We start from the raw sequence: 15,836 nt of genomic DNA, 5'->3' as shown, positions 1-15,836 counted from the left end.
AATTAGTTGGCAGGAAAAAAAACTGATGCAGGAAATTAAGTAATCCGTATAATGAAGCTTTTGTCCCTACAGTAACCTATTCTGACAGGTTTGGTGGTCTCATAGATTAGTTACTTTTTTTTAATTGAGTTCTCTTGCTGTTGTTCTTTCACATCTGAAAGTCAAAATAGTTCAGTGCAGTCTTCCCAGAATATTTGGCAAATGATAGCTTTTTAATTCTGGCAATATGATTTGTGTGTTGTTAATGGGAGGGAGGCAAAACACTTTTGGGACCTTCCTGCAAAGTAAAGTTATTTTTGCTTGTCCCGATTTTCTCTTTGTTGAAGACTAAGAAGAACCTGGAGTAATGTAGGTTGAACAAGGGGTATTCATAAGGGAAAAGGTAAAGATTTTTTTCTGAAATGGTGAGTGGGAGTGTGCAGGCAAACACAGGATGGGGTTTGAGAAGGAAAAAAAATAAATATATAACCTTAGTAGGTTTATGTGGAGCTGTTGATGCAAAGTTTCCTGCGAATCCAGGTTAATTCACTCTCAAAATGCCTTAAGCAGCTTCAAGATGATGTCAGAAAAGCAAGCATCCCAGTTGCCCCGAACTGAACTTTAAAAGCATGATTTGATGATGCTGCACTTTGTAATCTTTTTTCAACTCCTTTTGATCTTATATCTAGTGCTCAAGTGCAAGCTTCGTAAAAATAAAAATTAAATTAAAGACCTAAATCAAGCATACTGAAAATGGAACTTTGACGGTTTTTTCTGATTTCTAGCTACCCAGCTCAGCCTGGTTTGAAAACTGCCTTTCTTTCTCATTTGAAGCATTCTCCTTACCCTTCCTTTTGAATATTATCTGACTATTATCTGTCGCTTTCCCAGCTTTGGTTCTTGGCTGATTCTTCAATAGCTTGGTTTTTGCGTGATCACAAACTCTGTGAATGGCTGGGGCTGACATTAAGCTTGACAGGTGTATGATAAGTTCTACAGATGTATACAAGCGTGTACAAATACCAGATTTGAAAGACAACCGTAATTGTTTCTGAATTAGAAGTGATGAAAGCTACTAGTACTGCTTTCCTTTCCCACCACTCTATAGGGCTGATCCCATAAGAAACTCCTATTATTTCACAGGAAGCACTATCAGTTACTTCCGTACTTAGCTCGATCAGGAAGTCTCTGGAAGACACAGATTGGCAGTTTTAGGGGAAAAAAAAAATCCTGCAGGTGTCAGTGTCATGCCGTGTGATAAAATTTTTCTGTAATTTCTCTTCATGCTGCAATATGTTATACTTGCAAGCCATATTGAAAACACTGAGCGAATGCCTCTCCTATCCTAAAGATGAGGAACTCTCATGGTAATGTGGCGACTACCTGGCTATTAATTGTGTCTTTGAGTCTTTGAAAAAGTGAAACATACAAGAACAGTTTTCTTCAGCTTGGAGTCATGATTAATGAACAAAGCAAGTTCATCTTGTTCATTGCTTGAAGCATTGTTTTGGGTAGAGGAAATTAAATAGAAAATTCAGTGGAAATGTGGGACCACATAAATAAAGATGATACGATAAAGATTATATCAGGGTAGAAGTGCACAAAAGGGCCAAATTAAGGAATAACTGTGACAACTTCTAGCTTTCAGGACTACAATTTTGAAATTGGTCATTATTTTGATGGCCTTTTTATTTGTACTTTTAACTGGTTAACAAATTGAGATTTTTTTTCTGTAATGCTGTTTTTGCTTTTAGGAAGGAACCTCGGCAGTAGAGAACTTGAACGAAATGCAGTGCATGTGGTTTCAGACAGAATGTGCGCAAGCTTACAAAGCAATGAATAAATTTGGAGAAGCACTTAAGAAATGCCATGAAATTGAGAGAGTATGTATCTAGTCAAACTGGCCAGGTTGGAAAATACTAGCTTAAGTTTACTGTGCTAATTTGCTTCCTTTCTGAACAGTAAGAGTATACTTCACTTAGATTCTGGAAAGATTTTGTTTCTCATTGGGTGCTGGGAAGTTGATTAAATTACGTTTTCTTCTAAAACTGACATCGCAAACTGTGTGTTAGGTTATATTAAGTATTTTAAATATCCAGGAAAGAACAGAAAACAGTCAAAAATAAGCTTAGTTTTGGTAGAGTTCATTTAAAAAAAATATACAGGTATTTGGGTAGAAACCAAGAATATTTGTATTTTAAGTCCAAAAAATGGTGGCTGAGCTGACAAGCCCAGCCTTAAAGTAAATGAAAGATGTCACCTGTCTTTGAGGGACAGAATAAATGTAATAAAATCATGTCCTCTCATTTAAAAAATAATAAACAAAAACTAAGCTACAGGTTAAAAAAAAAGCTATTAGGAATATAGAGACTTCTTAAAGTAAAAAATGTATTCAAAAACAGGGGAATAAAACTTCCCTGCACGTTAAATGCAGATTTTTTTTCAAAGGTAAAAAAAAAAAAATTGTTTGGACAGCTTCCTTTAAAAAAAAAAAAGTTTTGTTTTTCAAGCACATAAGGGTCTAGAAACATAAGACATTTGAGAGTGTAAAAGAAGTACTCAAAAAGGAGGACTTAGTAGGAAGCTACACCTCATTGAAAATGCAGACACTTAACGAGATTTCAGCAATGATGCTTATCAGCTGGCAGGACTAATTCATTCTCAGAACAAATCAGAAAAATGATTCTCAAACAGTGGTCAGGCCCATATTTTATTTGCACAAATCCTTTGCAGAAATTTGTGTAAAATCCTTTGAAATAATTTGTGTAAGAAACTGCTAGTATTGCAATTTGCTGTGGGTACCAGAAGAGGTTTGTAGATGTGGAGCTGACTTCAAAATGTTTTTGATGGTCGTCCAAGGAATTAAGTCAGTGTTTGATGTATTTACTAGATTAATTGATGAAAGGTGTAGTAAAGATCAGAAGCAAGAGCTAAATCTGTTGTATTCAGAAAACATCAACAAAGCTTTTCTAAGAAAAAAGTATTGCCTCTTGAATCTTTAGGAGGTGTCCCGGATTTCAGAAATGCTTTTGATGTCAGCTGTCACGTGAGGGAATCTATGCTGTCTCAGAAAAAGAAGGAGAGTTGATTTCATTGATTTGATTAGCTGGTTCATGACTGGGAAAACAGAATAGGACCAAAAAAAAAAAAAAGCAGTTTTTACGAGAAAAGGAGTTTAACATGGAGATTCTTAGGGTCTCCTTCATTTGATCTACTGATAAATGATCACAGAAAGGGAGTTAATAGTTCAAGGACTTGTGATGTAAAGCGATTAAAAACTGGCTGCAGAAAGCTGCAGAGAAGCATCTCACAATACTGAATGATAAAACGGCCCATGAAAACTTAATGTTCAACAGAGTAGTTGGGGGAGGAGGGACAAGAAGACTATTTTGCATGAATGTAAGCAGTAATAGATCTTAAGAGAATTATTGCTGCTTGGGAAAGAAATCCTGGAACTGTTATAAACAGTGTTGCAAAAACTACCCTGCTGGTGTAGAGCAGCAGTTGAAAGGACTAACACTAATGGGAATTAAGTGACTATAGAAGTACTTTTCCTTCCATTATGTAAATCTATAGCACTGCTTACATTTGAATATCCCATTTGGTCATTCTTAACTCCTTAAAAATGTGCCAGTAAAACATAAGCTATGGAATAACTCCTGCATGAGGAGAGTGCAATTAGCTTGTCACACTGCTTGATCTTTAGTTTGACCAGCAACAACCGAGTTAGGATGAAGTTGTATGAAATCACAAATGTATGGAGAAGTTGAAGAGTGGAATGACTTTTCACTCTTTCTCAAACAAAAGTAAGGGGACACTGAGTGGCAATGAGGAAGCAGCTCCTCAACTAAAAGAAGTACTTTGTCATATCACATGTGATTTAAGTGTGGAATTTGTTGCTAGGGTACTTAATGGAAGTCAAAAGTATAAGCTGAAAAAAAATAGCTAAGTTCATAGAAGAAAATTCAAGTGCCATTTAAGTACAGCAAAGGGGGAACCTTTGAACTGCAAATGGTCAGAGGGTAGCTACAGTTCAGAGGTTGTGGACTGGATGAGTTTTGATTCTGACCTAAGATGCCATCTGGTCTTTTCACCATTACTTTTTGTTTATTAACTCATGTTTCAAAAAGGGTCAACAGCAGTCAAACAGCATTCTTCTACTAAATTATTCCTTTTGGAGGGGGGTAATATGCAAAGTCAAGGTTAGTATCTTGCTGTTAATACTTGCTAAATAATGTTATGTTGTGTTAGCATTTTGTAGAAATCACAGATGACCAGTTTGACTTCCACACTTACTGTATGAGGAAGATTACTCTTAGGTCTTATGTGGACTTGCTAAAACTAGAAGATGTACTTCGACAACATCCGTTCTACTTCAAAGCAGCACGAATTGCCATAGAGATATATTTGAAACTTCATGATAATCCCTTAACAGATGAAAATAAAGAACACGAGGCTGATACAGGTATTGAACCCTAAGGATTTATTAAATATGTAGTTTCATTAGTTAGTGGATGTACTATAAGAATACTGGGCCTTCATAGTTGTCATTTGGAAGCTTCTTATAATAACCAAATACAAGGTTTTTATCACAACTCAAATAGTAACTTGGAGTGGAAGTAGACGTAGATGTTCTACTGACAGCTAAACTAAAACAAGTTTTTATGTAGGTATGAAAAATAATGCGCTTTTTTTGTAGTGACAATTACAATTCATAAGTAAAAACATATTTGTGTTATGGAATGGCTGAAAAAACATTGAATTCTCGTGGTTGCTCATCCATGAAGTAACAGATAGAAGAAAGTGTGCTTGGAGTGGCTCTTGCTGGAAAAAAAAAAATCAGTATGCGAAAGTATGACTAGCTAGCATCCTACATTTTAATCATCTCTTGCTATTAATGTAAAAAGTGTTTAAATCCTTAATTCTTTTTTTTTTTTGCTCGTCTTCTGATTGGAGAGCAGCTTAAGTGATTATGGCTTGGGGCACCTCAAATAGTATGAATAGAGGCTGTTGAATACTTAAAGAAGGATTTGTCAAGTTTTAAGATTTCCCATCTCAGTTCATTTGTGTGGCTTCAGGTTCATGTTAAGACGAGTAGAAGTGTAATAGAATTTGTCGCAGCTGCTTTCGTATGCTTTTTCATTTAATTCTCTATGCTTTAATTGGAGCAAGGAGAGGATCTGAGTATGAATCAAATTTAAGGTATCTGTAGGGCATTAAAAGCAAAACTGGAACTATCTACACTGAAATGTGACTGTTTCACACTTTTGTTAGATCATTTAATACGTCAAATGTCACATTTCTGTTGTGTAATGCCTAAGGAAGAATGTGTATTGGTGTGTACTTTTACTCCTGACACTGTGAAGTCATGCGGTGATTACTTTGCCCTGCCCTCAGTTTGCTATACTGTTGTTCTAATTCCTGTTTTCCTGATTTCACATAGGAATTAATTACAAAGTAGTAGTATAAACAATAAAATGTCTCTAGTAAACAAACTTTCACAAATGTAGTGGCAGCATTACTAGTTAGTAGACATGGTTTGAAAGAAATATTGATGGTATCTGGCAACAGATTATACATCAACATTGCCTGTCTTTGCCCTTTGTGTGTGTACAGCAAATATGTCTGACAAGGAGCTAAAGAAGCTACGAAATAAGCAGAGAAGAGCACAGAAGAAAGCACAGCTGGAGGAGGAGAAGAAGAATGCTGAGAAAGAGAAGCAACAGAGGAATCAGAAAAAGAAGAAAGATGATGATGATGAAGAAATTGGAGGACCGAAAGAAGAACTTATCCCTGAGAAATTGGCAAAGGTGCTTTCTAATGTTAATACGAAGCGGTTGTAGAAATTTGTAGAAAAGTTGCTGTGAGGATGCAGACAATTTGGAAGCCATTCAGATTACGTATTTATTTTATGTATGTCTGCTTTTCACAGGCAGCATTTAAAAAAAAAATTCTAGGGATTGTTGGGTATACTTTCAAAAGTGTACTGAAATCACTGCTTTTGTGCCTAGTTTTGAAAGGCAGCAATTGAAGTCATATACGCTTGCTACGGGTGAAATTATCTTCGTGTGTGGATTGCACCAACTTGCTGGCTATACTAGCTAGCAGATGGAGTTATTTCTATTCTGCATGTAAGGTGATTACCATTGCACTCTTTATGGCCCATATTAAATTTTTATTTATTAAGCATAGGCATTCTGTGGAAGAGGAGACTTTGAGACACTGAATGGTTTAGCAGCACTTATTTGCATTTGTTTCGAATGTGGAAGGCAAAAAAGGATAAAGAAGCTATTCAGAAACAGCACTAGGCTAGACTGAGATGGATTTTGAAATCTGGCTTAGGACTTGTAGAGATGGGTAAAGGGGAGGTGACCCAGAAGATTGTTGTGATGGAAGTTGTACCTGGAAGAAGTGGGAAAAATTTGAAAAAATGTGAGGAAAGATATTGAAAAACCAACTGAAAATAATAATTTCTATTAATGGTAATATAGTATTCAAGTATTGATGGATACAATGATTTCTTCATATTGCACATACAACAATTACTACTGGTTCTTGGGGGGATGATATTTGAAAGGTGAGAGTGGCTTTATAGCCAAGAAGGAAGTGACTTTAAAAATTTGACTATTTGCTTAAGAATGTTATCAGCATTCCTATTGTTTAGGTCATTGGTTGCAAGGAGAAGCACTGTAATTGTGGTGCTAATTAAGATCAAAATAGAGTGGAATGTATTGAAATGGAGCTCTGGAGTAGAAGGATGTTAGGGGATATCCCAGGAAAACCTAGGCTGTCCTATATAGATTATAGGGAGTAGTTGCAGCTGTATAATACATGCCTCTGGCAGATCTTCCCTAATTATATTCCAAATTTAATATTGGAATCATGATTGGGAGAGCTTCAAATACAGTTGGTTCTCAGGGCTGGAAGACCATTTTTGACATAGTTGGTCACTTGCAAACAGTTTTCCTGGAACAGTTGAACCTCAGCTTCCTTGGTGAATGAAAGATAGCTTTGGCATTGAAGTCATAGCTTTGAAATCTGATTTATTTTATGTTTCAAACAGTTCGAAATGCAGATTTGTGACTGGTTCATGTGAATTCTTAACAGCACGTATAAGCCATGCAATTTTTTAATGAAAACTGATGGAGTATGTGATTAGCAGGATTTCTCTGTAAGGTGTTCATCATTGTCTTCAACAGTTACTTGTGCAGTGCAATGAAGTGTATTGCTTCAACATTACTAAAGCACTGTGGACAGGCAACAATTAAATGATGTATCCAATTCTTAGAGAGTAACTTGTGTTCACAGGGAATTTCTTGTTCTAATTATCTTCAACCTCTTAATGCAAGAGTTCTGTCCAAAGAATCCAGGTACAGAATTCATTTGCATTAAAGCCACCCGTTTACTGCATTACGCTAGTGAAGACCCACTGACCATCATCAGTATCTAGTTACTTCTTGCTTGCCATCAGTATCTTAACTGGGAATGTTGCCGTGGCCTGCAGCTGTCAGGAACCTGCCTGCAGCTCACTTTAACAGACTCTGTCAGGAGCATAAAGCAGTTATTAATCAACATTTTGGGCTGATGTGTGTAGAATACCATAGAGAATCATATTGTATGTTACAATGCAGGTTCAGCTGCAATGGTTACTGCTAATGTGTGATAGAAGGCAAAGATGTATCTTTGTAGGAAAATGTGATTTGTAACCACCGCAAACCAATTAGAATTGACAGTCTGTGTTCAGACACTAATATTGAGTGAAAGATGCAAAATTTGAAATTTAACAGGTTCTTGTTAAATTATTACATAATTACCTTATGAGAGTAACTCTGATGTGACTCGATCAAAAATTCCTAATTCTGTTGTTGGAGAGTTCTTAGTTTTAAGCTTTGTAACTTAGTTGTGTGTCCTCCCTGGAATCTATAGGTTGAAGCACCTTTGGAAGAAGCCATTAAATTTTTAACACCTTTGAAGAATTTAGTGAAGAATAAAATAGAGACGCATCTCTTTGCCTTCGAGATTTATTTTAGAAAAGGTAGGTGAGAAAGTTAATGAAATAAAGCAATTGTGGTTCTTCAAGTTGTATATTAGAATTTGAGCAAGCAGTGAGATGTGAGTCATCAGACTGTATAGAGACGCGTTATTTCGCTGGACCAATGCCACAGCCGTGAGTGTTCTGTAACGAATCAGAAGTTTGAGCACTTGGTGATTATCTATTTTCTTTGCTGTGTGTAAGCCGTAAGACTGTAGAACGAATTATCCCAACTTGCACTTGCCCTAGTTATTTGTTTGTATCAATAGTTTGCAGAACTACCTGCTGTAAAGTGGCGGTGTGTGGTTGCTAATGAGTTTTTTTGAAGTACTTGTTTTTTGAATTTTTTGGGGATCAGTTAAATATCATGGTTTAAGAACTACGTATGTTCAAGTTTACTTACCAGTTTAACAGGTTTAATTCACTGGTTAAATAAGCATGCATTAGAAAAAATGATGTAGTACTCACCTTTATTTTGGTCTGATCATTCTAATTTCAAACACAAAATATTCCTGCAACATACTGCCCTGAGTTTCAGCTACAGTTTTTGACTATTTGCCAACACTTTCTTTTCCAGAGAAGTTCCTTTTGATGCTTCAGTCTGTGAAAAGAGCCTTCGCTATTGATTCCAGTCATCCTTGGCTTCATGAGTGTATGATTCATCTCTTCAGCAGTGGTAGGGATCTGTTTGATATATGGCTTGATCTGTATATGTTTCCAGATGATGCCTAACTACACAAAAACTTGGATTTTTAGTATACATACTGTTAGCACAATTCATTCCAAATACATAATAATTTAGAAGGCTTTTTAAACAGCTGACTTAAGTTAAATATGCTTAATATGACTGGAGCTGGATTTAGTAATTATTTCAACAGGTATTAGTAAGTTTGTGTTTTTAAAGCTATGAGCAGTATGGTGACCTCCTAAAAGAGTTGAATCAGTGCAGAAAATGGAAACTGCTGAGTAAGGAATGTGGCTTCTCTGGTCACAGCCTATAAGTGTGTGAGGAGAAAGCCTAGAACCATGTCCTCTTTTGCTAGAATGTTTTTCTCCCTTCCAGTGCCCCAGAGGTCACCCTTCCTCTTGATGACTAAAGATTAGGTGTATTTAAGAACAGACTTTTATGATCTCAATCTTCGAGATAGGCTTTAATAGACTTTAATCAGCAAGGTGGAAAATGTGTTGGAGTAAAACAGCCTTGTTCTTTTCTAAGCATCAGAAAACTGTCACAGTTAGGCTTTCTCCAACCAGTCCCACTTATTTACCTTTTTCTTATTTCATGTATCTTCCTTTGAGATTCATTTTCTTCAACTATACTAATAGCGTAAACATGACAAAAAATAATAGCGGAGAGTGGATTTTTCTGTGATTACTTCTGGTAACTTTTTTTTCCAATTCAATAGTATCTGAAAGTAAGGATCTGCCTGATGCGGTTAGAACAGTGTTAAACCAAGAAATGAATCGGCTTTTTGGAGCAACTAATCCAAAGAACTTCAATGAAGCTTTCCTTAAAAAGAACTATGACTCACTACCACATAGGTTATCAGGTATGTTGCCTTTATCTTTTTTCTGCACAGCTTCTGTATTTTCTCTGCTGATGTAGCAGTGGCCTCTCAATATCTGCACCAGTGATGTAAAAATGGCTCGTTCTGTCAGGAATGCTTTTCCTCTCCCAGTCTGAGTTTCTGTGACACCATCAGGTTGTCTTTTGAGTTTCTCTCATTTCTTCCATGTGCTGCTAAATTACAAGTTTTTGGACATCTCTGCCATGTTTTCATTTCTGATGTATGCTAAATGCGTCATAAAACTAACTGTATTTAATGCATCTGTGGAATAGATAGTCTAGTATGTGAAGTATTATTCAGACTTGCAGAGCTTTCTAATAAATGTATTTGAAGAGGTTGACTGCCAAGCGAAAGGTGCTGAGTGCCCAGCAAGACAGCTAACACTCAGAGCTCTTGGTATGCCTAACGCAGGGAGCTCAGTGCTGGTTACCCAACAGTTACCAGAGGCTATCTGCCAGTAGCAATTGCATTATAGTATTACAGTACCACACGGGAAACGGGATGTAAACTACACTGGGGGGCAGAACGACTGTTTTGTCTCAGTCACCCTAGACCTGGCCACAAAAAAGCAGTGAGTTTATTCTTTTCATCTCTTCTGACATCGTGTCCCTTCGGCTACACCTCTGCTGTGGGACTCAGAGCTGTGTCCTGGTTGTGTCCTGTTACCGTGTTATAACAAGAGCTCTGTGTGCCCATCTCTTCTGTGCCCCAGTTTCTGTGTGAAGGAAGCATGAGCACTGGTGCTAGAGGCGACTGTGGTCTGTTGCAGCAGGTCTGATTTGTTACCTTCACCGCCCGTGATTCCAGAGTATGCTGCAAAATGCTCCTATCCTGCAATCTAGAAGTGACCTAGTCGTTTCAATGCTTTGTCTAGCACTTAATAGTAGATTTAAAGCTACTTGCCTAACTGCTCAGGTATCAAACTTTAATGCTCTGAGTGGTTCCATTTTTAACTACAACTTTAGAGTTCAGTATTGCCTCTTAATCATGCTGTCTCTATATTTGCTTATAGTATGCTTTTGGTCTTCCATTGAGTGATGAAGTTTATTTTTCCTATTGTAGCTGCCAAAATGATGTACTATTTAGATCCTTCAAGTCAGAAAAGAGCGGTGGAGCTGGCAATGACCCTCGATGAATCCCTCATTAACAGAAATCTTCAGGTAACAGTTATTTATAAATTGTAAACTACTACTACATGTGTATCTATTGAAGGTTATAGGTAAGAGGAAGCTGATATGGTTGTTGCACCTTATGGTAAGGAGGTTGAGTTGCCACGTAAGAGAAAAGGCTCTCGGTTCATCTGAACTGAAAAATTTTCTGTTCTTTTTGAACATTTAAAATAATGTAGTTTTGTCATAATATGAAAATAGCAGCAGAAATCATGTTATTGCCTCAAGTAATGGAAAAGCTTATTAAACACTAGAACATGCACACAGTAAAAGATGCTAACACTCCCTAGTAAGGAAAGGTTACAGTCTGTCAGGGCTTTAGCTGTTATACAAGTGACTGTTCACAGGGAAAAGACTGTGACATGGGAGTGGCTCAGACTGAAGATTTTCCAATCATTCTTCCAGAAAGCTGTGCAAGTTTTAGTTTTATTAAAAGGTGTGTGTGCACGTTTTGACCTTAATATGTAGATAAATAAAAAGCTCATTAAACTTTGAAGCTCTGCTCTATTCTGGCAGTCATGGAATTACCCCCCATAAGCCACCACCACTCCCCTTCCTATCCTTTCCCCCTCTTCCACGTTCATCTGTGGAGGCTACCAGTCCTGGCTTGCAATTCAAAGTATTCAAGAGAGGGTAATTATTTTTTTTTAGCATCTTCATACATTCCTTATAAAGAAATAGTAAAGATGTTTTTTCTTCATATTATAGTACACTGGCAGAACCTTAGCTGATAAAGCAAGCAAAGAAGAAATAAAATGTTTCCTTTTTCTATACTTTTTAAAAGTGTTTCTGTATCCCTGTCAAACCATTTCCTTTGGCATAAGGAAGTGCCAAAGCACATAATTAATTGAGGCTCCTTCACAGGCATTGCAACCTGCAGTACGCTACATTTCTCTCAGTTCTCCTGCTGTTTTCTTTCTTTATTTTGCTCTTTACTTCTGGGGACTTGGATTTTTTAGATCTAGTATACATAAAGTTGGTGAACTTTATGGTAAAATTATTCTTTTGCAAGCAAAAATAAGCCTTTTCCAAAACAAAAATGTTTTTGGGAATATGCTGTGTTCAATAGAACTTTAATGGGGAAGTATTTTAATAGATTATTTTGACAAAAGAGTGAGGATAGGCTTGAGAAACAACAATGTCATGACTTCTAAGCTTGCTTAGGATATAGAGGCTTCAGGTCCTTTCTCTAGCTGATCTGGGAATGGGACACAAACTCAGATATTATACATGTTAAATACATATTTAGCACCCTGTAAACTTACTTTCTTATTTTTTTTGTTGTTGCTATTGTCTGAACAGTCTTAAACTATTTAAGATAGAATATAACTAGATTTAGGAAAGAAAAATAAATTGCCTTCAACAGCATTCTTGCATGGTAGCTGCCTTTTTTTTCCTGAGAATTGGACTGGGGAAAGATTAAAATGTAATCAAAAATAGTTTGTGGTTTTGGAGATGTTATCTTGTTCAATAGGACTGTAAGAACCATCTACTGACACAGCAGTGTATAAAATCACGTATGCAGCATTATGATAAAACGGAAGAAGTTCGATTTAAGCATTCTTGATGCTAATGTAAAGGAGGAGTTTGATTTCTACCAAACTTCTAAATGGAAAATTGGAAGTGCCCTAAAAATATGGGAATCTGAAGGAGTCTGGGCATTTGTTGAAAGGCATTCACAAGGAAAGAAATTACATTTCATTTTTAGTAGAGACCAACTGTCTCAGGGCACGTTGCAGGCATATATCTGGATATATTTGACCTTCCATAGACACCAGGTTCACACAGAGCTCATGTGCAAGGGGAAAAAAGAGCTTGCTGAAGAGAACTTCAGAAACCCGTAGCAGGAGGACAAGTAGTTAACCTCAATACATACAACAAATAAAAGCTGTAGTAAATTTCAGAGGATTGGAAAAAAAGGCAGATATACTAGCATGTGTGAGATAAAAGGATGTTAAATGCTGATGAGCTTTAGTGAAGCTCAATAACTAGCTCAGTTTCTCATGTTTGGAATGCAAATTGAAAAACAAAAGTCTTTTTCCTCTTCTAAATCACAAAATGGATATGAAACTGCAGATATTTGTGAAGGATGTGAAAATAACCAAATTGGTTCAATTCGGTAATCAGTCACACACCAGTAAGTCATGCTCCCTTAAATGTAAAAAAAATAATAATAATAATAAAAAATAATTGTGGGATATAATTTTACAATTGCGATTGTTCTGATTTCTGTCTGAAAGCACATTCACAAAAATCAGTTTTAGGAAATTATAGTATGTATTCTGGATTCATTGTTTTTATTTTTGAAGATTAAAATTGGCATGCAAGTTACGCGTTGCTTAAATGCTCAGTGTGTCTCAAGATCTGGGGGGAATCAAATCTAAAACACCCATCTAATGGCAGGTGAGCCTGGTTCTTGGTTGCCAAGCAGTGAGAATCTTTTTATTTTTTTTAAAGGAAAATCAGGAGTAGGTGACTTGAGTATTTTCATCTTCAGTCGAGATTTCCAGCTGCATTTTAAATCTGCTTAAACTGCATTATTTTGAATCAAACTACACAGGTCTTTCATGAAAAATGTCATTTGGTACTGATAGAAACCTGAAAACAGTACTTGGAATTTGTGTTTTCTCTAGTATTATGTAGCTTGTTTGTGAGTGTTCAGATGAACGTTTAAGAAACCATAACACTTCTTTATTTTTCTCTTTAATTAGACGTGTATGGAGGTATTAGAAGCTTTATGTGACGGTAGCCTTGGAGACTGTAAAGAAGCATCTGAAACTTACAGAGCAAATTGTCATAAGCTTTTCCCTTATGCTTTGGCTTTCATGCCCCCTGGATATGAAGAGGATATGAAGATCACAGTTAATGGAGATAGTTCTGCAGAACCTGAAGAACTGGCCAATGAAATATGAACAACTTTATTGGAAAAAAATGACATTGGACCATATCTGGTGTATAATATTTTTGTCACGCACCTGCTGAATTGTTCTAACTTACACAGAGAATGGAAGGAAAAAAAAAATGTTGCCTTCAAATAGTTTTACTTTTTTTTATCCTGCTGACAAAGTATATATATAAAATATCTAACATATTACTGGATATAGGTTGTTCGGTTTCTTAAAAATTAAAAGCTGCTAAAATTGAAGAAAAAAACCCTTATCCTTACCTACCTACCCATGTTTTTAAACTAATTTATATGAAATCTGGAGGTGTGTAGCCCTCAGAGCAGGTGTGTGGCAGAAATATTACTTTAAATTTGTCTTGTGAGATTACTGTTATCTCAGACAGCAAAAATGCTGTTTTAGCACTGGATTCTTTCACTGAGCACAAAGAGTTGTTGGGGCTTTAGCATCTGACTGATTTTGATACGGGGATGATTCTGTCCATAGGAAGTATGCAATGTGAATCAGAATATACAGAGAAACCCGCAACATACGCGTTATGTTGTGGATGCTGGGACATACCAATACCAAGCAGAATTAAAAAACATAGTGTGTTCAATAAGCTTGTTGTGTCTCTGAAAATCACTGTACACGATCAGTTTGGTGTTCTTGCACCACAGTTTTTAACTGAAGGAACCAGTTGAAATTATATCTCTCTGAATTAAACTTGGGGGGTGGGTCGGGGAGAACCAACTTTGCTGTTTTTGAGATGAACCTATCCACGTAGGTTGGCCAAACTTTTTAAAACTGTAATGCAAGAACCAAATAAAATTATGCACTGTGATGTGGCACCAACTAATTAGAAAGATAGCATGCATTTTTCACACAGAGTGAAAACAAAATGAGAACATACTATGGCTTGAAGTTGCAAAGAGGAGAACTCCTGACTACCATTTTGACTGATCAAGAGACTAATAGTTTAAAACCTCAGCAGGCCTTGTTCACGTTATGCAGAAAAAAAAAAAGTGCTGCAGTTTAGATACCTCTGGAACTTTTCCACAGTGTCACAGGTTTGTAATACTTGAAGCCCTACATTTCTAAGAATATATTTCTTGCTCAGTTGTTTCAGGCAAGCCCAAGACTTTGTAACTTTTAAGGGGCCCAAGATTTTTTTTCAATAACAGACCAGCTTCTTATTCCTGCAGTTACAGATGTAATTTCCTTTGTCAAACATAAGGTACCAAATATAATGCAATAAAATGTTTTGAAAAACAATTGTGTGAATATTTAAACCAATCTCTGTTGTACTTTGAAAATGAATGGGTTCACTAGAGTGCAGCTCAGGGTTGGCTTACTGTGCTGTCCAGTTATGCTAATAATGTCACTGCTGATGGGTGGATGTTGAGTATAAAGTGCAAATGCATTATATGTGAATACTGAATGTCTGGGAAGTCCTATAACACAGAATGCTTTACTACTTGGCTTTTAAGTTCCACCAATGTTATGTTGAATTTTATTTTCCAAGTCAAGCTATGTTCTACAAGTCTACTGTGTTAATAATACAGCTGTGTGCTCAAATGTTTTTTTATAGGCTCATCATAAAACAGAGCAGAAAATAAACTACAGCTTATAAAGTGAGTGCCTTCTTTGCTGCAGGAGTTCAGTTTAGGGTATCTATCATGTGGATACACAGCCTTCCTCTTCCACATCATGGATGTCAGTGATTGACGCGTGCAGTTCAGAAATCTAGGAGGATTTGTTGAGGTTTGTAGTTTTCTGTCAGAAGAGCAGTTTTTTGTTTCTTGTGTATTCAGCGACACTTTTTCACGGTTAGGTTATCCTTGCGTATGTTTGTAGCATAGTACATGTTGGAAATGTAAGTTGTATTGCTATATTTGTATATTTAATCCGCTGGGCTTTAAGGGACTAGAATACCTATAGAGCCTTTAACTGACTCTGGTATTTAATGTCTATATCTCAGTCTTTTCTGCGGCCTGAGATCCTTGGACTGCATGTCTTCTGCAGCTACTGAAGATGGCTCAATCTTGCATACACAGGCTATGAGCTTTTGGCCTTGCCTCTTTGAGTATTGCTGCCGTTTCCTTGGCTTCTGATGCTTAGCTAGAGGCAGATGAATGCTCACTTTTTTAAACGGATTGCAAATTGCATCAAGCAAAATTTGTTTTTCAAATCCTGTTTTTTTGGG

At 36.6% G+C, this 15,836-nt stretch overlaps 1 protein-coding gene across 2 annotated transcripts in view; it reads left to right on the top strand.

Annotated features, from left to right (window-relative positions):
* Positions 1 to 14,905, top strand: part of NAA15 (N-alpha-acetyltransferase 15, NatA auxiliary subunit) — a 41,676-nt gene extending 26,771 nt beyond the window's left edge. For both annotated transcript variants that reach the window (XM_040555514.1, XM_040555515.1), the window contains 8 exons: positions 1,734 to 1,862; positions 4,231 to 4,444; positions 5,596 to 5,789; positions 7,906 to 8,014; positions 8,589 to 8,687; positions 9,418 to 9,561; positions 10,642 to 10,739; positions 13,460 to 14,905. In XM_040555514.1, the coding sequence (XP_040411448.1) occupies positions 1,734 to 1,862; positions 4,231 to 4,444; positions 5,596 to 5,789; positions 7,906 to 8,014; positions 8,589 to 8,687; positions 9,418 to 9,561; positions 10,642 to 10,739; positions 13,460 to 13,660 (1,188 nt within the window). In that variant the 3' untranslated portion in view covers positions 13,661 to 14,905. The remainder of the gene's footprint in view (positions 1 to 1,733; positions 1,863 to 4,230; positions 4,445 to 5,595; positions 5,790 to 7,905; positions 8,015 to 8,588; positions 8,688 to 9,417; positions 9,562 to 10,641; positions 10,740 to 13,459) is intronic.
* Positions 14,906 to 15,836: the final 931 nt, after the last annotated feature.

The sequence above is a fragment of the Cygnus olor genome, chromosome 4 (genome assembly GCF_009769625.2).
Source record: "Cygnus olor isolate bCygOlo1 chromosome 4, bCygOlo1.pri.v2, whole genome shotgun sequence".
Classification (NCBI taxonomy): Eukaryota; Metazoa; Chordata; class Aves; order Anseriformes; family Anatidae; genus Cygnus; species Cygnus olor.
This window is presented reverse-complemented; position numbering and strand designations above follow the sequence as displayed.